Source organism: Danio rerio, chromosome 12, assembly GCF_052040795.2.
Source record: "Danio rerio strain M-AB ecotype USA chromosome 12, GRCz13ab, whole genome shotgun sequence".
NCBI classification, from domain to species: domain Eukaryota; kingdom Metazoa; phylum Chordata; class Actinopteri; order Cypriniformes; family Danionidae; genus Danio; species Danio rerio.
The window spans coordinates 18817473-18841500 of NC_141032.1; the positions used below are offsets into that span (position 1 = coordinate 18817473).

The following is a 24028-nucleotide window of genomic DNA, read 5'->3' on the forward strand; positions in this document are numbered from 1 at the left end:
TTTGACAAATCTTTGAAAATATTAAGTTATAAGACTTTTCCCCATGTTCATGTTTGAAACCCCTTATTATAACTTTTAAAAACATATTAAGTTGAATAGCGACGTCATTTATATTTTCCCTTTTGTTGTTTTTGGAACAACATGAGAAATGGTGACATTTATTTATTTGTTTATTTATTTATTTATTTGTTTGTTTGTTTGTTTGACAGATTATCCACTTAATTCCCCTTATGTAATATGTTATTATGTGTGTAACTTCATCCAACAGGATTGTATCTCCATTGAGCCTCCAGATACTGTGATTCTGAAGGCACCAAAAGCATCTCTGACTGCCAGACACAGTGAGAGATTTGGACCACAACTGGCACAACGATTTCAATTCTCACAGGTATGACACCTCTACAGTCATTTATTTGAAATATATTTTAGGAATATATTATATATAATATAATATATTATAGTATTAAGTATTTTTGAGGTATAATTTATTCAACAAGACATTTAAGCTTAATTTATTTTTAGGTGTACGGTCCCGAAACAACTCAGAAAGAGATTTTTGATGGAACAACCAAAAGTCTTGTTAAAGAAGTTTTGGACGGAGGGAATTCCTTGATTTTTACATATGGAGTTACCAATGCTGGGAAGACATTTACTTTTCTTGGTAAGAATGTTAATATTGACTTTATTTTTCATGTATGACTTTTTGGCTCAAGACTTCTGGTTTCATTCACTCCTATTGATGTTTAGACATTAAAAATAGCTTGTTATGCTGCTTGATGTTGCAAACTTATGTTTCTTTTTATATATTCTACTTTTTATATATGAACACACTTGATTGTAGAACAAGTAGTTTGACAATTTTCTGCCGTTAATTATTGTAATTTAGTTGCAATCGCAAAAATGAGCCAACTGCCACATTGCAGAATAAAGTCAATAGTTTTCTGCTTTGTGTATATCTTTTCTAGGGCTGGGCGATTAATCAAAAAGTAATCCAAATCGACATTAAGAACCAAAAATTGATCTAAATTTTCCAGGTCAATTTTTTAAATTACTTTCCCTTCTTCCTGTGTGGAGTCACGTAACCCCGGTCTATTAAGGCTGATTTATACTTCTAAGTCGAACGCACGGGTTTGGTCCGTCACAGCCTAAGTTAAAATGTAACTACACGTCGCACGTTTGCACTACATTGACTATAAGTGGAAGCAATGCCAGAGATGCTTTGAGACGGCATGTTTTCTTTTACAATAACATTATTATTTACATTGAAATTATTGTTTACAGAAAATGCAAAAAATTCGTTGTTTAAAATATTACAAGATAGAAGATATAGAGATACTGCTTTTTTTTCAACTTTTAATATGAAAACATTGAAAATAATTTATCTTGTTTCCAAAAGTGCAAGTTATTTATTTTCACTTTTTTATAAGGAAAAAGTCACTGTTTTAGGCAATGTGTGTTTTAATTTTAGCTGTTCAACGTTAAATTAATAGATTGTAGTTAGTGTGTTTTCCTTCAATTTTTTCAAAATCAAGTAATGCATCCTTCATTCAAAAATCTCCCACTTGTTATATGTCAGCTTATTTACTCGACAAAACCTGTCAGTAAACTATGAGGCCAAAAAAAAAAAGAAATAATTAAATAAAAAAAAATTGCTCATTAATTGTAATCAAGTAAAAATGTTCAATTAATTGAGATTTTGATTTAAGGCTAAATTGCCCAGCCCTAATCTGTTCTGTTTATTGACACATACTTATGTTTGTTTATAGGCCCTGAATCAGATGGTGGAATTTTGCCCCGGTCATTAAACGTGATTTTTAACAGCATAGAAGGCAGAATTTATTTGCAAAATAACATCAAACCTCACCGATGTGTTGACTTCACAAGACTCACCAAAGAGCAGCAAGATGAGGAAGCTACAAATAAAAGAAACCTTCTGCGGCGATTTAAAGATGTACATTTATTTATATATTTTATTTAATATATATATATATATATATATATATTATTATTATTTTTTTAAGTATAATATGTTATTATTTTTTTAAGTATAGTATGTTGTTTTAGCAATACTCATCACGATTGTTTATTTATGTTTATCAGAATGACTCCCAGAAAACTTTGTCCAGCATGTCCAGCTCAAGTTGTTCATCGTTTGACAGTAAGCATTAACAAATGGTTTATCTTTCGCAGAAACAAATTTAGTGTCAGTTGTTGCAAGCATCTTCATCAATGCTGATTTGTCGTTCTAGGCTCCACATCTAGTGACATGAATGGAGATAGTGTCTATTTGGATGAGGACTCTCATGTTAAATTCTCAGTGTGGGTCTCATTTTGTGAAATCTACAATGAAAGCATCCATGATCTGCTTGATTTTGTTCCAAATGGCTCTCACAGAAGGAATGCATTGCGGTTAGCCCAAGATGTTAAAAGCAATTCTTTTGTTAAAGGTAATCATATAACTTTTAATTATTAAGTCTAATTTTTACTCATTTTATGTGTACAAAGTGTAATAACTGTAATAAAAATGTAAATAATACTTGTTATAGTATAAATGTTTAAAATGTATAAATAGTTTAATTTTATTTTCTTTAATAATTCATAATGCACATATATTTTTTCAGCATTTTATTTTCATGGTAGTTTGTTTATAATTACATTATATGGTTATTTATAGAATTTGTCGCATTTTGTTTTTATCAGATCTAAAATGGGTTCAGGTTAACAGTGCAGATGAAGCATTAAAAGTTGTGAAAATTGGTAGGAAAAATCAAAGTTTCTCATCCACCAAACTCAACAACATCTCAAGCAGAAGGTATTTCTGTTTAAAATATTTTAACATTTAATTTATCTACATTTCAAAATGATGTGAAATGTAAATATAACAAATTTTCTCTATAGCCACAGTATATTTTCCATTCGGATGCTAAGGATTGAAGATGTGGGTGTTCCTCGAGTCCAGACAATAAGCGAGTAGGTGACCTCCATACTAATATGCTGCACTGTTAATTTAACATGAAACCATTGATTTGTTCTTTATTTATAATAAAGGTTGTCATTATGTGATTTGGCTGGATCTGAGAGATGTGCAAGGACTCAGAATAGAGGAGAACGCTTAAAAGAAGCTGGGAATATCAACACCTCCCTGTTAACTCTAGGAAAATGCATCAATGCCCTGAGGCTCAACCAAACTCAGTCCAAGTGAGAAAAATGTCCATGTTAATTACTAAATTAATTAGATAAATTTTTCCTGTTTAATATTTCTTTACATTTCCTTTCAAAATTGGGACTAAAACTGCATTAATATGACTGTTTGCACAGGTTTCATCAGCACATCCCCTTCAGAGAGAGCAAGCTCACACATTATTTGCAGGGGTATTTCTGTGGCCGTGGAAAAGCTTGCATGATCATTAACATAAACCAGTGTGCTTCAGTGTATGATGAAACTCTGAACGTTCTCAAGTTCTCAGCAGTGGCTCAGAAGGTCTGCAGGATCCTTTAGTGTCATTATTAACTGAATAGAAGCACAGTTTTAAGACACTGAATTGTTTTGTTCTTACATTATTTTGTCCTTAGGTAGTTGTCCTCAACCCTAAACCAGCTCCAAGCATTGCACTCAAAAGATCTGCCAGAGATGTGTCCATGATAATCAACAATGCTGACAAGAAGGATTGGACCAGGAGAAGCTCGATTATGGGCTGGGAGATGAGCCTAGAGGACGTGCAGGAAGATGAAAATGATGAAGACATGGATGAGGAAGAGGTGGAGAGTGACGATGAGAGCATAGTGGACAGAACTGTGCTAGAGACTGTGGAAAATCAAGAGCTGTGTGAGGTACTGAAAACCTTTTTCCATTTTCATGAATTTTCAGAATTATTTTTCTTAACTATATAATATGCTAATTAATATTTATTTATGCCACAGCTTCAGGTAAAAATTGAAGAACTCCAGGAGAAGCTGATCAAGGAAGAGTCTGAAAAACTAACTTTGGAAGCCCGTATTCGTGAAGAAGTCACCACAGAGTTTATGGAGCTGTTTTCTAACATGGAAAAAGACTACAGGCAAGTTGACCACTGTCACTGAATCTAAAATTTCATTCTGTTATAACAGGTACAACATTAGTTTGAACATGCTTCGTCAATGTTAATGTAGGTACAAAGTAGTATAAATGGCTGTGCGAATTTCTGTCTAGATTTTTATCTTGATTTTACACAAACAGTTCAATACTTCTGTCAGAGTAACAACCAAATTTTACGACTTCTCAAATTCAGGTAGCAACAACTGCATGTACAGAATTCATTGTAGTGACAAACATGCATCATATTTTGGTTAAGAATCTTCAGTTTAGTGTGGCGCAGTGGGTAGCGATGTCGCCTCACAGCAAGAATGTTGTTGGTTCAAGCCTCGGCTGGGTCAGTTGGCATTTCTGTGTGGAGTTTGCGTGTTCTCCCCCATGTTTGTGTGGGTTTCCTCTGGTGTGCTCTGGTTTCCCTCACAAGGGACCCTTTGAGGTCTACCTTTCTAGACAGGGATACCCATGGGTCCACAAAGTTGCACAAATGGATTTGCTGTTTAAACAATGTGGCGCAAAACGGGAAAATTAGAGTTGTGAGGTCTGAAAATAGCAACACATCGCAGCAAACACATCTTGCGCCTTATTGTGTCAGGTGTACGATAGGGCCCTTTATTTTTGTTTCATGTGCACTCAACATTATTCCCATAGCTTGAAAATATTCTGATTGAACTACTGAGTTTTTTTTGTATTAATTGTTTTTTGGTATTTCCTGGACATTGATTGGTATCTTGATGTCTTTTAAAATAAGAGTTTTAAGAATATTTTCTATTTTTAAAATATCTTAGGGGCATATCTAAATATTTGCTATGGTGAGTTGGACTTGTAACCCAAAGGTTGCTGGTTTGATTCCCAGTCCCGGCAGGAATTGAAGATCTTTAGCCAGCAGAGGTGTGTGTGCTCTCACTCCTCACTCAAAATGTGTGAGGTAAAACCATACTTGACAAGTCTCACTTCACTTAATTTGTGTTCTGAAGACAAATGGGTTCAGGGTTTCATTTTTGGGTGAACTAACACTTTGAGAATATTTATTTCAAGTAGTGGCTCGTCCTGGTACTTTTCACCATTTTTTTATTATAAATCATTTACCATGAATTCAGACATACTATGCAGCTCACATACTGATTTTCACTGTGTAGTATGAAAGCATGGCACATAGGGCATGTTTCCTAGATATCATATTGGTGGGATGCAGATGTAGCATTTAGCTTCTGTGTGGTACTTGGTACAAACTGTACTGAGTTAGTTTGTTAGTATTTTATCAAAGTTAATTTGTATAGCTGTCTTTTAATGTTTCAGTGAACGTCTCCAAAGAGAGAAAGAAATTGTTGAAGAAAGAGCAGAAAGGAGGCTGGAAATCCTGAAGAATCTGGTCAACAGGACAATTGAGGAAATGACTACAGATGAAAATGCAGCAAAAGTAAATACAGGTTTAACTCCAGATAATCTACTAACACTAACCTGTTTATAGTAATCTTCTATTTTGGTTGTTTTTCTTTATTTCGGTACATGGCTTTCAACTTTATTTAGAGTCCATGTGACCCCTGAATTTAAAGAAAAACACACTTTTTAGCTAATAGAAAGTTTTATGACAAGGTCTGAGTGGATTTTTTTATTTTTTAGTTCTATTAAATCTGTTTTGTTGTGACTTTTTTTAACACTAAAATGTATTAGTTTAAGAAAGAAAAAACTAATGATAGACGACATTTTAATATAAAATATAATGTTTTTTATTCATTTCATCATTCTAGGAAGCCAAGATGGAGCTTTTGGATACCATGATCGAGGCAATGCGAAGCGATCTAACTAAGATAAAGGGAGATGCAGAGTCTGTGCAACTGTGTCTGGCCAATGCCCCTGAATCACCTGGAAAACTCAGTCATCTGAGGACAGAATTGGAGGAGATAAAGGCGGAACTTCTGAAAAGTCAACAACAACTCAGTCTCAAATCTAAAGGTGAGTTCAGTTGCCTTAAGGCTAATTAATACTGCAACAGACTTCATCTAGATTTGACAGATCGGTGTGGTACCCCTGCTTATTTTTTTACCCCTGCTTATTACATGCTACAGCAGTGATTGCAGAATATCTAACAAGTGACAATCTGGTGATTTTCCATGTTTGTGCCTGACGGTGTGGTATTAAATGACTTTAAAGAAAACAACACTTTTTTTGAAAACACATCTTTTTGTTGTTGTTGTCTTTTTTAATCTATTTTTTGGCTCTCTCTCTATATATATAATTAAATTTAAAAAAAATAATTCTGTGCATCTCCAGAGTTTGAAGAAAGCTGTATTCAGATGCAGGATTTAAATGACCAACTTCTCGAGGCAACCAGGGTAAATTGAAATAAAGTTTTCTCCAAGATAAATATCTGATGTTACTGTGAACAGATTGCTATCATTGACCGTGTGGCTTCTGTTAATTTTTGCTTCTCTTAGAATTATGAAAACCAGAAAGTGAGATGTCAGGAACTCATGTCTATCTGCCAGGAGAAAGACGACATGGTATCTAAATTACAAACCGCTTTGGAACAAAATGATGAGGCAGCTAGTAAGGATGTAAGTTTGCAGTACCCTGCCATTTTAAAAGTTTGTCTATACAATTTTGAAGTCTTTAATGCTAAAACACACGTGCACCCACACACACAAAAGTCCCTAGCCTTCCTCTATGAAAAAAATAATTAATTGTACATGCAGTTACACATTTGGACTATAATAACCTGTCTTTTTGCTCTTGTACAGAGGGCCCTAATTAACAACATCAGAGAAGAAATCCTACATTTCAAAAACAGCTGTAAGTGTAAGCTGAATGAAGAGCATGATGAAATGACAAGTCAGAAAAATCAACAGCTTCAGCAAGAACTAAAAATGAAAGATGACCAGCTAAATCAACTTAAACTTGAGCATGCATCACTCGAGAAAGCGATGCGAGATATCTCTGATAGATTGTCAGAGCTAACTCAAACACATGAAGCTACTGTAGCAATGGAGAGAGCAGAGGTCAACAAAGTCACAAATGAGAACAAGGCTCTTGCCAACGAGTTGGATGAACTTCAACAGAGAGCCAATGAGATGAGCTCAAAGGTCGAAACGATCCAAACTGAATTGGGCAATCAGTTAAAGAAGGTTAATGAGCTTTCAGAAGAACTCCATACTGCCAGAGCTCTGATCAGGGAACATCAAGAAGAGTCTTGCAGTCACTCCCAAACTATTGAATCATTAATGATAGAGGCTGCTCATCTGCGTCTAGAACTCAGTACATGCCAGCTGTCACGTGATAGAAAGGAAGCTGAATGTGAAAGAATGGTCGCGTTATCTCAGGAGAAAAGCAGACAGATCAGTGACCTGGAGCAGGAGCTCAAGCAAACCAGAGAAAGTGTGTGTCAACTAGAGGAACTCTGTAGTCGGCTTAAAAGTGAGCGTGATGCCATGGCTCAAGAGTACCAGAGCCTTCTAAACCGTTACGAAGCACAAAATTTAGTTGTGACTCAAATAAGAAGCAACTCTGATCTTCTGGAGGAGCTGACTGCTCTAAAACATCAGCACAAGAAAATCGAAGAACATGATGATTGCTGGAAAACCGTGCAGGACAACCTCATACAAACAGTGAGCAAACTAAACCAGCAAGAGGAGATTCTGAGCGTAGTGCAAACAATTGTAACAAATGAGATTTCTAAGGCACGAGATAAGGCAAAGATGAGAATAACTGCAATGGAGAAGGATCTGTCTAACAAAAACACAGAGCTCGAGACAAAAGCCCAAGAGCTTATGAAGTAAGTCCTCAAATTTTTAGAAAACACAAGGTTCTTGTTTCTGTTGAGTTTCTAGTTTCATAAATGTACTAGATTTCGAATGACATTTCTTGTTGATAAATCATCAAACCAAGGAAAATCAACTGATTTGAGTTTTGTCTTTTTGCAGAGTGAGAGAACATGTGAACGATGGCCACAATCAAATTGAGCGCATGCGCTGTGATTTGCAGCAGGTAGAGCGGGAACGATCTGATATCAGAGATCAGTTATGTGAGGCTAACACTCAGAAAGAAAATTTAGAGAAACAGGTTGGTAAAAATCTGCTTTTATTTTGCTTTGTAAATGTACATGTTGAATTAGATCATGATACATTGTAAGTTGTAATTCTACCAAACTCTTTATAAAGTGGAGGAACTATGGCGTCAATTTAAATGCAAAAACCCAGAAGCGGGTCGGAGTTCGGTTAAATCGCTTAAATAAGGTTTGTGGCAAACACAAACTCAAGATACTTTCACGTTTTATTCTACAACATAAAACACATAAGTTACATCACACTCTTGATTTTTTAAATCGGTTAAGCTTCTTTAAAAAGACGGTTGCTATAAAGTTGCTAAATAGGACCACAGGCGATGTTGGAGACATTATACGTCATCGAGCTTCACTGGTCTTGAACGCAGCTCTCTTGTGTTGGGCATTTGGATTTGTCTGTGCTTTAAGTATTTTCGTGAATAGTATTTTAGAGTTTTGTAGTTTTTTTCTAATTGGAAATACATATTGTGTGTAGATAATGCCTTCACTTGTAAAAACCGTAGAGACAGATTAATTTTTTGAATATTTATTTTAATTAAACGTTATTACAGGGATACTGCTTACCAGTGCAGCTTGTCTCTTTCCTGCTCTCAGTAATGCAAACGTGTGAATAAATTTGTGAAAAAAATACATACATATTAACTGTCATCTGAACACATTTAACTGTGCTTTTCACTGTACTTTGTGACAAAAAAAAAGAATGTTGTTCTGTGTCCATGATGGAACTTGCAGGCACATTAACTTGTCCCTCATGCCTCATTTCTGTCGTCTGTTACTAAGGTAAGCGGGCTGTATTGCACGCGAGCGATACACTTATTTAGTCTTATGATATACTATGTAGGCACATTTTAAGATACAGTTTTAAAACTTTTACAACAACTGTAAAGTAAAACAAAATGTATTTCCCACATAAAAAAAACTATCCGAAAGGCCTGTAGGTCTATGTGCATTTGCGTATTTATTTGTTTTTATTATAGAGCTTGGATTATAATATAATAAACAGAGAAAAGCTAGAAAAGTTGTCTGTAGCAGGGTAGTGCTGAAGTCACAGGCGAGCATCATGAAGGTATTGTAGTCTGTTTATAGCCTAATGTTAGCTTTTAAGTTCTTGCAGTTGCATTTAAGATCCAAAAGTCCTAAAAGTTGTATTTTTGTTTGAGGATTATCCAGTTGGACAAAACATGTCAGTGTAATGAACAGTGTTTGAACACAGAGCTTATTATTTGCAATCGTCGAAAAGCATATGGGAAGATCCTATCTGAAGTTTATAGAGAGAACCAGTTTTATGCTAGCAGCCGATTGGCCTACAAGGTGACTCCATTGTTCCTTCACTGTATATTTGTGTTCATTGTATACTTTAGATATGTCATATGCAGGGCATGACATTATCTTTCACCAAATGCTGTTAGATTCGAGCTGTGGCGAATTAAGACAGTCACTCCCACTAGCCTCTTTGGCTGGTTGAAGATCATGTTTAAAATGTAGTTTTCTTTAAAAAGCAGAGCTCTGCTGTCTTTCTAATATTAATATGCATACTTTCTCAAAAGAAAGACTATGGCTATCTGATCTGTCTCTGCCCAATACAACTATTGACTGGGAAATAGTACATTCCATGCTTCCACAAACCCTAATCACCAGTTTATTCACTTTAAAACTATTCACACGGCATATGTAACTACACGTATACGACATATCATAGGTTTATCTCCATATCCTTTATTTAAAGTTCTGTGAATCTCAGTGTCCAGATACCTTTTTACATATGATGTGGGAATGTCCAGAGGTGCAAAAACTTTGTGATTCTGTGCTGGACATTTTATTTAAAGTTACAAAAATTAGTTTCCCCAAAGATCCTGTATTGTTATTATTGAATGATAACTCTCAATTACCCCTAAAAGCAACTGTTACAAAGAAAATGTTGGAACAGAGGTGGAAACCCCCTGATGATCTCTCTTTTAAGCACTGGTTGCATTCACTATTGGAAATACTGTATCTGGAACTGTCTGGATCAACCATGCTAAACTGGGCATTCTGACGGTGTGGAAAATCTATATTGGCGACGTCAAAGTATTCTTTGACACTTAACTCCCATATGATACTACGAATGTCAAATTTAATGTAATCTAATTGCTTGCTCCAAACTACAGTTATTCTGTGTTTCCTGATGTTCGTTGAATGGGGTGGGGGGATGGGATGTAAAATAAATGTAAAATAAAAACTAATTGCAATGCGACACTATGAAACCACAACCCATTTGCTCATGCTTATCCGCTTGTTAAATGTGGTATAATAAATTTTATATAATAAATGTCTAATAATAAATGTTTACAAAGCACTGTATTGCTTTCAAAAATCACAATCACAATGTATATATATCCATGGCAATATCTAATAGCAAGAAAGTGATAATTTTTTTTATAAATTGTTAAAATATTGGTGTTTGTGATGCAGCAAGTGCAAAGACTGTTGTGTACACCATGATTTCACATAAAATTCCCTTTAATGTGAGATATGACTGAAAGGTGGTCATAAACGAATATTTTTTTCAATTCAAAAGAGTAGCGACTCGGAAACGGTATTCCATATGTCGCAACTTAACAGCCGGATGTAGCAAGTTTAAACAGAACACAAAAAAAAGTTTAATGAATGAGGAGGCGTGTGGACATAACACAAAATCTAAATCAATTAATTTTAGCATGCCAAAGTCTAATTTTATGCATATAAAATATATTTTTCCAACAACAAAATTGTGGTTAGTAAAAATGTTAAGTGACTTGTATTGTTGGAAAACTACTAGCCACAGAGGCTACTGATCAAAAAAGATAATGTCAAGCCCTGGTCACATGTATTTTGATTCAGTTTTAAGTTTTTCCTCAATATTTATTAAGAATATTGTGAGTTATTTTCTTATACTTTACAATTCCTTCTCTGTAGATTTGCAATTTTGGAAAAATTATCTTATAGTTATAAGATAAAGTATCATATATAGCTTTGTTCTCATCTAATCGTCTGTGAAGTCATATTGATAATATTATTGAATATAAACTAAATATTCAACTCTGTTCTCAGAATCAGGCGAATGTGGTATCCCGATCATGAAATTGTTGCTACTTGAAACAAACACATTTTGCATTATTGTAGTTTTATCAAGTAAAACATTACAATTTAAAAAGACTGAGGTTAAATGTAATTAAATACATGACCAGTGCTTGAGCATCACTTTGTGTCTGTCGGAAGCAGTGACTGCTTGTCTAATTTTTGTCAAAAGATGAAGGTGGTACAAGATTTAATAGAGGTGGCCACCTTGTAATTCTCTGTGCAGAAGAAATGCTGTTTTTTTTAACAGTGCCTTTTGCCTCCTCAGATTTTAATCTTGAGTGAAGAAAGCAAAATGTTTCAGCAGAGGCTGTGTGAGGCAGAGAAGATGAAGGATCAGCCGAGACCCTGTTTAAGCTGTATAGAGCAAACTATTGATCCACTGCAGATTGTGAGTGCTGCTTTTTCCCTTGGCTTTGTTCTGTTTGTGATTTTATCAGGTCTTAGATGCTGGATTATTCTACTTCTTTTCACTCACAGGAGCAGTCTAACCATGTAATAGAACAGGAAAATATACAGCTTTTCCAAACACCCTGTCAAGGTAACCTGTGTGTCGTTTCAATTAAACCTTTTCTTTCTGCAGAACCATTTGGTGTTAGCAAAATCAGATTATATTTTGACCTTTGTAAGATTGATTTGTGTTTGCAGAGAGTAAGTTGATTGAAGAGACTCCTGTAACCTTAAACACAGAGGTTAAACGGACAGATGAGGAGGAATTGTTGAAGCCCAGACTGACTGAGATTGAATTCATAACTAAAGGTGACACACTCTTTTCTAATAATAGTTTGTATAAACCTCTAATAGACAAAACACTGAGAGACATCTGTAAGGTTCAGTTTAGGATAGTAATATAGCAAATGTACCATTACTACATTACCAGTTTAAAACAAGAAAAGATGTTTGTCTTTCAGCATTTGTTTTATTGTTAATTGCTTTTAATGATATAGATTATTTGTTTCATTAATTTAATTGTTACATGTGGACAAATTAATCTAACTTGAATTAATCTACACCCAAAAATGAGGATTATGTTATTAATTTCAAACCCTAATATCAAATAGACATTTGTTAATCTCTTTGGAGGATGAGCTCTCAAATTTCACATAAAATATGTTCAATGTCCAGAAAGGTTCCAGAAAACATCCTCAAAACAGACCATATACGAAAATCCTTTTGTGTACACACACACACACACACACACACACACACACACACACACACAAAGAAAACACTTTTCGAGTTTCTTCTCCTCAGTGTCAGTATATTGTGTATGTTTCTGAGTATAACCCTCCGGATGCCCATGCGTGCCCTATACTGACACTGAGGAGAAGAAATTGTTGAATAAAGTCATTGTTTATGTTTTATGTACACAATAAAGGATTCTTGTGGCTTGAAGTTAGCTTATTTGTAGGTGCTGTGATATGGTTTTGCGCCTGCTAATAGTCATGGTACAGCATCAAATTTTCTTGATTGTTACACAGAAACGAGAATGTAGTTCCTTGCCATATTGCCGTAAAAATAGCATTCTGTCAGTCTTAGCATTGGTCAGGGCTGTCCAAACACTTGTTCTACTAAGCTAAACATTTTCTTGCCAGACCCTGATATTGGCTAAATAATTTAAAAAATGGTAAAACTTTACTGTTTAACTGTAGGATGGTTGTTAGATGAGGGTGTTCCTTTTAAAAATATGGTTCTAGGATGAGGGCTAAAGGCTATCAGTTTCACAATGTCACTGGTATTTGTATCATAATATAACACCTAAACACCACAAACTTCTGTTTTTCTTAGATCTTGCAACGTTGCAGGAAAAAAATCTAAACCCAAGAGTTGGTGTGTCTGATCATTCTCAGCAAGAAGATGGGAGGGCCCAGAGACCTGAAGAACATACCAGGGTAAGAACCTAAAAGTCTTTAACCCATCCGAGATGCGAGGTAGTTTTTAAAATGCTGCGTCTGAGTAACGGTTCGCTTTCAGAATTAGTAAGCTGATGATGCAATACAAGCGAATGCCGTGTGATGACAGAATTGCACATGGTACAGATGGCACCAACAGTAGAATTAGAAAACACACTTGGATATTGCTGATGCCAGGCAAAACAAAATTCACACTGCATGATTTTCAAAATCTGGTGTCTATGAATTGGTGACAGGAGGTTATATACAGCATCAAGTTACTATAATCGCTGAAAACTCTGTCTGGGTCGCAAATTACATTTCACAATCACACAAGAAGTGATAAGAAAAGCAATATCATGTGAGATCTCAGGCAGGCACTGCCCGGTATAAGATTCTGATAGTATGATACCCTTGGATAAAAATATCATGGTTGCACAGTATCATGATTACTGCTCCAAAACAAGTTATTTTTAAATGTCTGTGCAAAAAACAATGACTTTTTCCCTCATTGAATGCAATATATTTTATATCAAAAAACATTTTTTTTAAATTTTGACCAGTAGCATTTGGTGTGGAGGTTTCTTTTCTGCAGGATGTACTGTTACACTAAAATAGTTGTAAAATACATGTAAAAAAAAAAACAAACAAAAAAAACGTACACACCTTAGGAACAGTTTAACAGAAAACTTTGGCGGTTTTAAAACTTTGAGTTTTTCAAACCACTGTAAACCTTTAAACCAGTTATCATCCCATGCCTAGTGCAGACTGGAAATGGTAGCATCCCAGACTAAATATGAAAAAGACAAAGGTTTCCTAAACTTGCCTTCGTTTTTTGGGTCCAAATAGACAGAAGAGTCTTTCTCGGAGCTAAAGCCATGCTTCTTGATATCGTGGTCTGTAACTACTCCCCGAACTCCCTTCTACCTTGTATCTTGCTCTCATTGGCTGTAGGTCATTGATGAAATATTTTTCATTTTGAATCCTGACAGGTCTAGATATTACGCATCTGTGAAACATTTTAGATATCTGCCACTAGGGCTGCTCCATAATGGGAAAAATCATAATCATGATTATTTTGTCAAAATTGTGATCTTGATTGTTTAAAACAATTATCAGTAGGCCTTATGTCCAAAAAGTATTAGAGGAAATATATATTAGGGGTGTAACGATACACCAAAGGCTCGGTTCAGTTTGGTTCACTGTTTTGGAGCCACGGTTCGGTTTCTGTTTGCTGTGGGGTTAGGGTTGATGTCATGTTTACAGCAATGTGAAAGAACAATAGATTCACTTAATAACAAGAACATCTTAACTTTTTCTTTATTAACTTTAATAACTCATCACATTTTTAGTAAAGTCAGGATAGCTGAGTAAACAACTAAAAATAAATAAATACCTCCAATATAGGCTAGACAGAAAAAACTATTCTCTTTAGTACAGCCATCTTAACTAAGTAAACTAAAATTAATTAAATAACTGCAGTGTACACCAGTGAAAGATCTTCAAAAACACCATAATATCCACATTCTCAGGTGAGAGGCTTGATCTCTGTGCAGACAGACGCTCATTTTTGATTATCTAAGGTTTCATTTAGATAGATAGGTTTCCGTTTAAATTAATGAAAACAAATACATATAATGTGTTTGTAAAGTGTTTTTACTTGACATATTCACAAGTAAAATACATTGCAGTTGTGTCTGAAACTAATGTTAGGGTTGTAGCCGGCTGTATGTTTGCCTCCCGATCTCTCTCTCTCTCTCTCTCTCTCTCCCGCTCCCTCCATGCCAGTCATTTATGTAGGTCCGCCTTCACGACAGTTGACGTAGCGCGGGAACATTATTTTGGCGACGTAGCGCGGGAATATAAAAAGCATGTCAGTAAGAGCGGGAGAGAGCGCTTTTTCCTTTGATCTCGTTTTTCGTGTATTTTTCTGACATGATTATGATTTTCGTTGTTTTTGCTTAACTTTCGTTTGGGCAAAATAATTTAGCATTACTTTTGCCCACTTTAAGAAATTTTGTGAGGTTTGTACATTTTTATTTCAATTGATTTGTATGTTATTTTTTGGCTCGGCTCCTTCCCGACAATATCAAGCTATATCTCCTCAAGTTCACTCTTTTCTCAGTGTAAGGTGAATAGGGAAAATGTCATACGATTTCCATTTTGCAAACACGTAGAAAATGTATTGTTAAAGACATCAGGTAAGAGGTGAACATCATCTTTGTTTTTATTTTATTCTAAAGTTCAGAATAGGGAAGACGCTGAAGACCTTTTTTTCTTTTCATCAGTTTTAGCGAGGTAAAAGGGGTTATAGGAGTTAGAATTGTTTTGTTATATTTCTTTCTTTTGTTTGGCTTCACTATTGTCCCCTTGCTGGAGTTTAACTTATTTTTGTTTGATACTTTGAATTTGCTACTTTATAATACTATTTTTATTAGTGCAAATATTTCTCTTTTTGTATATATTTGGGCATTATTCCGGTTTCACTTTTGTACATTAAATCACTTTTGTTGGCAGTTCTGTTGCTTACACCCTCACATTGTGACATTACCACACTTTTTAAATGTTTTTCCTTATAAGTAAGTTTCGTGAAACGGTTAAGACAGATTGGCGTGCGCTTTGTCTACGACACAAATTCCATTTCTGTACTCTACTGGAAAACCAAAATGTTCCCACACAGATGACTTAAATGTGACTGGGGGATCTGCAATCTCAGTAATTTGTGAAGCAGCCATCCTACATACAATAGTAACCAGTGTGATGCTCACTCAAGTCACATGACAAGACATACATTAAACTACTAACTTTAGAATATAATATTTAGAACAAAACCTCATTATTACTAAAACAATTTAATCAAATGTGTTACAAAGATGTGTTTGAATTGGTTCAATTATTTTAAGACAAGTGACATCAACCTCAACAATGGGCAGCAGGGGGCGTGAGAGTACCGCGGTACGCCACGAGAGTTTCTCTATATGTATCGTGATATTTCGGTTCGGTTTTAATATCGTTACACCCCTAATTTATATATATATATATATATATATATATATATATATATATATATATATATATATATATATATATATATATATATATATATAAAATACTGAAGCAGAATCGGAAGAACTAACAAAAATGTCTTACAATTGTGGAAAGGAAATAGATACAATAAAATAAAAATATACTAATGAAATAAACTTTATTTTTCACTTGCCGTTGCATTCTTAAATCTTCATGTTCAGTTTTTTCTTTATAACAAATGGGGGTTATTGTGAATAATCAATAAGGGCAGCATTTTGACATTTGCTTGTATTTGACCATTTAGGTACTCACCTTAAGATGTGTGTGCTCTGTTCGACTTGGAGGCTGATCACATACACAACAGCATGCATGCTTTTTGCGCTCTTAATAACATGAATGAATCATTAATAATGAATGAATCGCTAAGCTAATCATGTCTTTTTTATTATTATTGTTTGGGAACTGAATGTTGCCATTTATCGCTGTTTGTAAAACATTATCAATATATGATAAAATCATTTTATCAGATTTATTCGCCTGTATCCTCCAGAACCCATCAGACAATTGAATTTGTTTACAAACAGGAAAAAAAGTGTCTTTATTATAATCTTTAAAAGAGTTCTATTCCAACTGAAGGGAGGCTACCTACAAAGTCTCTCCTACATACAGTGGTATAAATGCAATAACTATGTAATAATAAATAATGTTATTTAACAGAAAATTCCTTAAAATTACATTTCAAAGTGGGCGACACGGTGGCGCAGTAGGTAGTGCTGTTGCCTCACAGCAAGAAGATGTTTCTTCGTGAAGTTTGCATGTTCTCCCCTCGTACACGTGGGTTTCCTACGGGTGCTCCGATTTCTCCAACAGTCCAAAGACATGCAGAACAGGTGAATTGGATAGGCTAAATTGTTTGTGTGTTTGGTTGTTTCCCAGAGATGGGTTGTGGCTGGAAGGGCATTCACTGCGTAAAACATGTGCTTAACAAGTTGGCGGTTCATTCTGCTGTGGCGACCCCGAATTAATAAAGGGACTAAGCCAAAGAGAAATGAATGAATGGGCACTTTTTGTTTTTGGTGTAAAACCTCAGGCCTTCTGTGCTCTAGCAAACTGCAGAGTTTTGCTTGATATTAGCATATAGCAGAAGACAAATTATATAAAAATACATTTGTATACAGGTATTATGTAGAATTATTGTAATTGCAATATTGTTATAGCCTTATTTTAGGCAGGTATAAATAAAAAAAAAAAATAAAACATTGCAGTATAATACACATTGAACTGATATGCAGAATATAAAACCACCAAGCTTTCAAATGTTACCATATATAGATACCTTCCCTACCACGCACCTTTACATTTTAAAAGAAAATTTGTACTTATCAGTCTTGCATTATCTTAACTAAATTCAACAAAAGCCTCTTCAAGACTATTAAATGTTTTTCTCATTAATGTGTGATGAAACACCTGTGTTTAATGGACTTTCAAAATTAAAACAAATATTTCTATTTTCATATACTATCGACGCCTGCTTAAAAACTACAAAACCAATAAACTTTAACTTTGTTGAACCTAATATTTCTTAAATAAGTTTTAATCAGAATGTATATGAACACATAAATAGATATATGAATCAAATTACAATGTTTAGAGTACAAGTAAACAGATTTGCGATCAGATTCTGTTCATTCTGATTGACAAAAATTGGTGCATGTAAATATAGCCATTGATGTGTCATTCTTGAACCAGTGAATTTAAGAGGTTAATCCCTCCGAAATATCACACCTGGGTTTTGCGGCAGTAAATTATTTCTTTTGATGTTTCAGCAGCCTAACGAGTTAGAGGCAGAAAATGAGGCAGGGAAAAGGTCTGAATAAAGCAGCCGTGAAGTAAGAGGAGAGAGTAGGCCAGCCAGCAAGGAGACTAGAGGATAACCAGCAGGACAGACTGCAGTTGAAGCTTGTAATAGGATCGCCTTTCCTTCTCTCTCACCTGGCCTCATTATTTTCTCTTTCAGAGGCTTGGGGGCAGGATTTAGCTCCAAGTAGTGATTTATTTACGCAGCAGGTTTCTAAGATAATAAAATTTCTGTGGTTCAAGTGACCTGCAAACAGGAGGAGTGACAGAACTGCATTAGAACATAAGCCCAGAAACAAGTGTAATATTGAAAATAAAGAATTTAGCTTAAGTTCCATTAAATTATAGTTAAAGGAACAATCCTTTTTTTTTTTTTTTTTTTTTTTTTTTAAATAGGCTCTTTTTAAATAACTCATCTGTGGCCCATTTAAGAAAGCAGGTTAGGTGAAAATTCAGAGAATTTTAACCTTGAAATGAGGGAAGCTCTGAGTTTTCAGTTTTAAAATGGGATGTATGTCAAAACAAGAAAAGCGGAGAAAGTCAAGCCAGTTTCTAAATGGATGGTACTTTTTACTTAGCCTATAAACCTAACTTGCTAAGAAGCAGGTTTTCTTCAGTAAACCCAGAGTTTCATTAGATTTGTTTTTCTCTTTTTGAAGTGCAAGCAATGTTTAAATTATTAATAATTCATGCACACTACAAAAATAAAGTATTTATATGTATTTCAAGTACAAATATTAAAAAATTCTTAAATCAAGATAATTTTTTTTTTTTTTTTTTTAAAGATATTAGATATCTATGTTTTTACCCGGTGGCGTATATATTAAGCCCTCTCTTATGTTTTATAGCTAATCAACTGTGAACATTGTAGCTTTTTTTGTGCTAAATGTGTTTAGGATTTATGTAGGTAGGACATAAGTTAGGTTGTTGTCTCCAGCTCTTCTGTCTCTGATTGAATGATACATTTATTAAGTTTAATTGTTTAGTTCAGGGGCAAAGCAGTGGCGCAGTAGGTAGTGCTGTTGCCTCACAGCAAGTAGATAGCTGGTTCGAACCTCGACTCAGTTGGTGTTTCTGTGTGGAGTTTGCATGTTCTCCCTGCGTTCGTGTGGGTTTCCTCCAGGTGCTCCGGTTTCACCCACAGTCCAAAGACATGCAGTATAGGTGAATTGGGTAGGCAAAATTGTCCGTTGTGTGTGTGTGTGCGTGCGTGCGTGCGTGCGTGTGTGTGTGTGTCGATGTTTCCCAGAGATGCTTTGCGGCTGGAAGGGCATCCGCTGTGTAAAAACGTGCTGGATAAGTTAGTGGTTCTTTACGCTGTGGCGACCCCGGATTAATAAAGAGACTAAGCCGACAAGAAAATGAATGAATGTTTATTTCAACAAATCATTCAGAGTTTATTCATCATTCATTTTCCTTCGGCTTAGTCCCTTTATTCATCAGGGGTCGCCACTGCAGAATAAATCTCCAACTTATCCAGCATATGTTTTTTTTACGCAGCAGATGCCCATCCAGTCGCAACCCATCACTGGGAAACTTCCATACACACTCATTTACACATACACTACGGTACAATTTAGTTTACCCAATTCACCTATACCACCGGGCTTAGGGGGGAAACCGGAGCACCCGGAGAAAACTCATGCAAACACGGGGAAAACATGCAAACTCCACATAGAAACACCAACTGACCCATCCGGGGCTTGAACCAGTGACTTTCTTGCTGTAAGGGAGTTGTGCTACCTCTCTGTACCACCGTGCAGCGCCATTCGCTGTTCAGTAAAGTTTATTTTGACTTATCTTATAGTATTAAGTGAAGAAAGTCACTTGCACTCTGTCCTATATCTTGAAGCATATTTAAGAGTGTTTGAATATTGTAAGACTCTGTTTCTGAACAGAATACACAAATTATAAATTAAAGAACCAAATTATGGCACACTACAAAAAAAATGTAATGGGAAAACCAGTAGATTAGCAATCCTGCATTAAACAACCAATGATTGTATAAAGTCAAATAGGACAGCGTTATCGTGTTCACGCATGGAGAATAATTGTCGTATGACATGCTTTTCTGTCACCTTTTGATTGGCAGAATCCAGCTGGCTGTGGTCATTCACTGTTTTTACATAATTGGCTGATGTTCATTAGTGCAGATAATTGTTTTTTTCTGCCATTATCAATTATTGGTCAAAACATTATGCATCCCTAGTTTATACAAGATGTTTTTTTTTTTTTTTTGGCTTGGAAAAGCAGAACACAATGGAGCACAATGTGATGTAAAGGTACAGTGTAACCTAGTGTGCAATAATACAGACTTTTCAGTTAGATAAACTAAATAAATATCAAATAACAATGCTGCATTAAATTTTCACTGTATAAAATTAAATGAAGGTTAATCATTACTGAGATATTTGGCTCTTCAGTCAATAGCAGAGTGATTACATTATGTTTTGTTTTTTGGTTAATATTAAAAATGCTGAGCAATGTTTGCTCACACTCTGACATCACTTTTGTTTTCATGTGAAAGCGTGCCCTACTTTAGTTGTCACTGATGGTGCATTTACTTGTGGAGAGCTGTGTTTTAATGCTTGGACATTCATTCTGACATGCACAGTGCCAGTTTAGAGTGTAATTAATTGAGAAACGCTAAATACAATATTTAAATTTTGATGCAAAACCAGAAAACCTAAGGAAACTGTGGAGGTCGAACTAAACAGTGCCCACAAGAGTTTTTTTTAAACACAAAAGAAAAAAAAAACTGGTTGATTGCATCCATTGACTTGTTTCCCTGTTATGGAAGTCAGTGGGTACCATCAGCAAGCAGGTTTAAAACCTATTGACTGAGAGTTAAGGGGGGAGGTCTTTTTCATGTTCACATTACTAAGCTGTTGGTATGACACCACAAAAGGTAATATGTGTGGCAAGCCTATTTACCTTTAAAATGAATTAATTTCTACACATTATTAATAAGTAATAATATATGAAATTATAATATAAGAATAAACTGTATTAGTTTGTCATTCTGTACATGTTAAAAATAGCAATATAAGCACAGTGATGTTCGTCTTATCGTAATGTGATTCATGTTTATCAGGCACTACTTCTAACACTAAAAAAGAAAATTATATTATAAATAATCTAAATAAATTGGCTTGGCAGGTTGGTCTTTAAACGAATACATTGTCTTTGTTTTGTTTTTTAATTATTGCATTTTTTCTTCTCCTGTATATTTCTTACACCAAATCTTCAAGCAGCAGCTGGTCAAAAGGCAAGACATCATTTTAAAACTGCAAAAGGATTCAGTTGTTTCTCCCAACTTTGATACCCAGGAAGCTGACAAACTCAAACAGACCTCAAACATGAAAACAAAGAATGAAGGCGACTCTGTTAGTCCAACACAAGAGGTCAGTATAGTGATATTAATGCAAAATTCATGCAGTTAAATCTAAGTATTATCACATATAAAAAATTGGAATAGTTCTGGTTGGTATGGTAATTGTTTACTGTGTACATAATGTTTTGTTAAATCACTCATAGCAGGTAGCAGAACAGGACTCCTCTGTACTTTCTACAAAGAGTCTCAGGGAAGAGCGTTTTCCCAAACCTGAGCTAGAAATCAGCTTCACGCCACTAAAACCTCACCGAATGAATGTCAGGAAACCGGGAGAAGAAGAGTCTGTCACTATCAAACTCCGACGTACAGCCAGAAAGAGAAAGAGTACTGAAATAGAGGTATACAAAAATCACATCTAAACACATTTTGTTGGCATAACTTTGTTTTGAGTTACTTTATTATTTACACTTTAACTGTAATGTCTACTAATAAACCATTATAGTTAACGCTTTAGGGATGGGCGATATGTCAAAAAATTATGGTCTGAGTAATTTTTTTTCATGGTAACAAGATATTGCACTTTGGACCAGGGGAGGACAAGTCAGAGCACTTGCTCTGGTCTCCTGGGCTCGGCGATTAGTTGGGGAAATTCCGAATTAAACCAAAACAAAGCATTACAATTGGCTTAAGATTGGCAATCAAAATTCGGGACATTGCAACCTGCAGAACCTGGGAAGGTTAAAAAAAATATTGCGCTCTATAGTGATTAAAATGAGTAGTCATTTCAGAAAGTCAGCAAAAAGGGATTAGACTTTGAAAATATCTGCAAAACATTGTGCATCTGTACTATAATAAACAAACTCATTTGGCTGAGCTGATGCTGATATCTTTTTCTTGTTTGAGAAGTGTTAACTTACAATCAGGATTTTGAATTCCCCATAAATGTTAGATTTTCACAATGGACCCTTTTCACAGGTTATGACATGCTTAACGGTCATCATAATCTTAAATCCTTGAAAGTTTTTAATATTTAGATTTTTTTTAACATACAAACATTTAAATGCATTTATGAATGTATTATATCATCTTTGCATCAAATTACAAAAAACGAATTACCGCTCATGCAAGGTCTTTCTAATCTATGGGGCAGAGAGTAAATTTGATTTTATTCTTTCCTCTGGCTACCGTCATCAGTCTTACACTTTTACCTTTTTCTGAAAGCCTTGATAACACCATGAATGAGTTTTCTTTTATTGTTCCAGCAAACAGGATTCAAATTCACATTCACCATGCTCTAAGTTTACCCAGCTATAAGAAGCCCGGATATTTGAAAATCATCTCTAAATTAAAATCAGACATCTAATTTCATGGCTGCAATTTATGCTTTGTTCCTAAATAGAAGTAATGTGATTTTTGTTTTTATTTTGTTTGTTTATTTATTTATTTATTAAATTTTTCATTAGTGTAACAAAGCAACCCCTGAATATATTCCTCATGGGGCAGGCACTAGTGCCCAAGTAGCAAAAATAGAAAGAAAATATTTATAGATACTGAGTTAAGCTCTGCATAATTGATGACAACATCAATAAGTCATTCCTTTTTTCATATATATTAAAACAAATATATATATATATATATATATATATATATATATATATATAAACTTTGCATTTTGTGACAAGACTTCATGTTGTCTACTGTAGTCTAAGGTTTGCTTGTTATTTGGTTGGGATTTGGCCTTGGGCCGGTATAAGATTCTGACGGTATAATAACCTTGGTAAAAAAAAAAAAAAAGACTGTTTAACTGTATTGTGACTACTGCTCTAAAATATACTTTTTAATATCTGAGAAATTAAATACCTTTTAAACACAATATATTTTATGTTGAGAATTATTTAAAATATTTTAGGATAGTAAACATGTCAGGCTAAATAATTCAAATTAAGTCTTCTGTAGGCGGAAGAGCCTAGTGGTTAGCACGCCGACACATGGTGCAGTGGCACGTCAGGGCGTCCCGAGTTTGAATCCCAGCTCGAGGACATTCTTCTACCCTACCCCCCTCTCTTTCTCTCTCCAACTGTGCTTCCTGTCTCAATACTGTTCTAACTAATAAAGGCAAAAAGGCCAAAAATAAATCTTAAAAAAAACAAAAATTCTGCTGTCTTCATTAGTTACAAAAATACAGGTTTCTTTACAACTTGTAAAGTTGTAATATTTGGAGATATTAGCTGCTGGAGATACTGTTGTCCTAAAAAAAAAAAAAACATACATAAAAAACGTACATAAAACCATAGGAACAGTACAGCAGACAATGTTGGTGGTTTTAAAACCTTGAAAACGGTTATCGTCCCATGCCTAGTTATGATTGCTGGGATAAACTGATTGTTTAACTTACTGAGGTGTATTGTACACAGAGTTATTCTGTACTTACTTACACTCACAGATTCAAGTGAGTTATTAACAATAGTTTATCTAAAACATAGGTTAAAGTTCACCTTAGATTGCTGACCTGGTCTAACTATGAGTGCTTCAGTCAGTGTTTCCCTCAAGCAATGACTTTCTCTCGCTTAAACACTGCACATGTGCTAGCCACGCCCACTTATTTACATGTCGCTGTATACACCATAATGAAATATTAATCTGATACTGTTGACATTTTATTCTGAGGTAATTCTTAGTTTATATTAACAAAT

General features: G+C 34.8%; 1 protein-coding gene across 4 annotated transcripts in view; it reads left to right on the forward strand.

Annotated features, from left to right (window-relative positions):
• kif20bb (kinesin family member 20Bb) overlaps positions 1 to 24028 on the forward strand; it is a 28132-nt gene that overhangs the window by 643 nt on the left and 3461 nt on the right. Inside the window, exons 4-26 of one of the 4 annotated variants that reach the window (XM_087276051.1) lie at positions 269 to 388; positions 523 to 661; positions 1767 to 1951; positions 2101 to 2158; positions 2250 to 2447; positions 2701 to 2812; positions 2899 to 2970; positions 3049 to 3198; positions 3319 to 3481; positions 3574 to 3831; positions 3922 to 4058; positions 5369 to 5489; positions 5821 to 6025; positions 6344 to 6405; positions 6508 to 6627; positions 6811 to 7841; positions 7990 to 8128; positions 11494 to 11616; positions 11706 to 11766; positions 11874 to 11984; positions 13014 to 13117; positions 21253 to 21405; positions 21539 to 21733. In XM_087276051.1, the coding sequence (XP_087132177.1) occupies positions 269 to 388; positions 523 to 661; positions 1767 to 1951; positions 2101 to 2158; positions 2250 to 2447; positions 2701 to 2812; positions 2899 to 2970; positions 3049 to 3198; positions 3319 to 3481; positions 3574 to 3831; positions 3922 to 4058; positions 5369 to 5489; positions 5821 to 6025; positions 6344 to 6405; positions 6508 to 6627; positions 6811 to 7841; positions 7990 to 8128; positions 11494 to 11616; positions 11706 to 11766; positions 11874 to 11984; positions 13014 to 13117; positions 21253 to 21405; positions 21539 to 21733 (4017 nt within the window). The remainder of the gene's footprint in view (positions 1 to 268; positions 389 to 522; positions 662 to 1766; positions 1952 to 2100; positions 2159 to 2249; positions 2448 to 2700; positions 2813 to 2898; positions 2971 to 3048; positions 3199 to 3318; positions 3482 to 3573; positions 3832 to 3921; positions 4059 to 5368; positions 5490 to 5820; positions 6026 to 6343; positions 6406 to 6507; positions 6628 to 6810; positions 7842 to 7989; positions 8129 to 11493; positions 11617 to 11705; positions 11767 to 11873; positions 11985 to 13013; positions 13118 to 21252; positions 21406 to 21538; positions 21734 to 24028) is intronic. The other 3 variants (XM_087276053.1, XM_087276052.1, XM_087276054.1) reach the window with 3 other exon arrangements.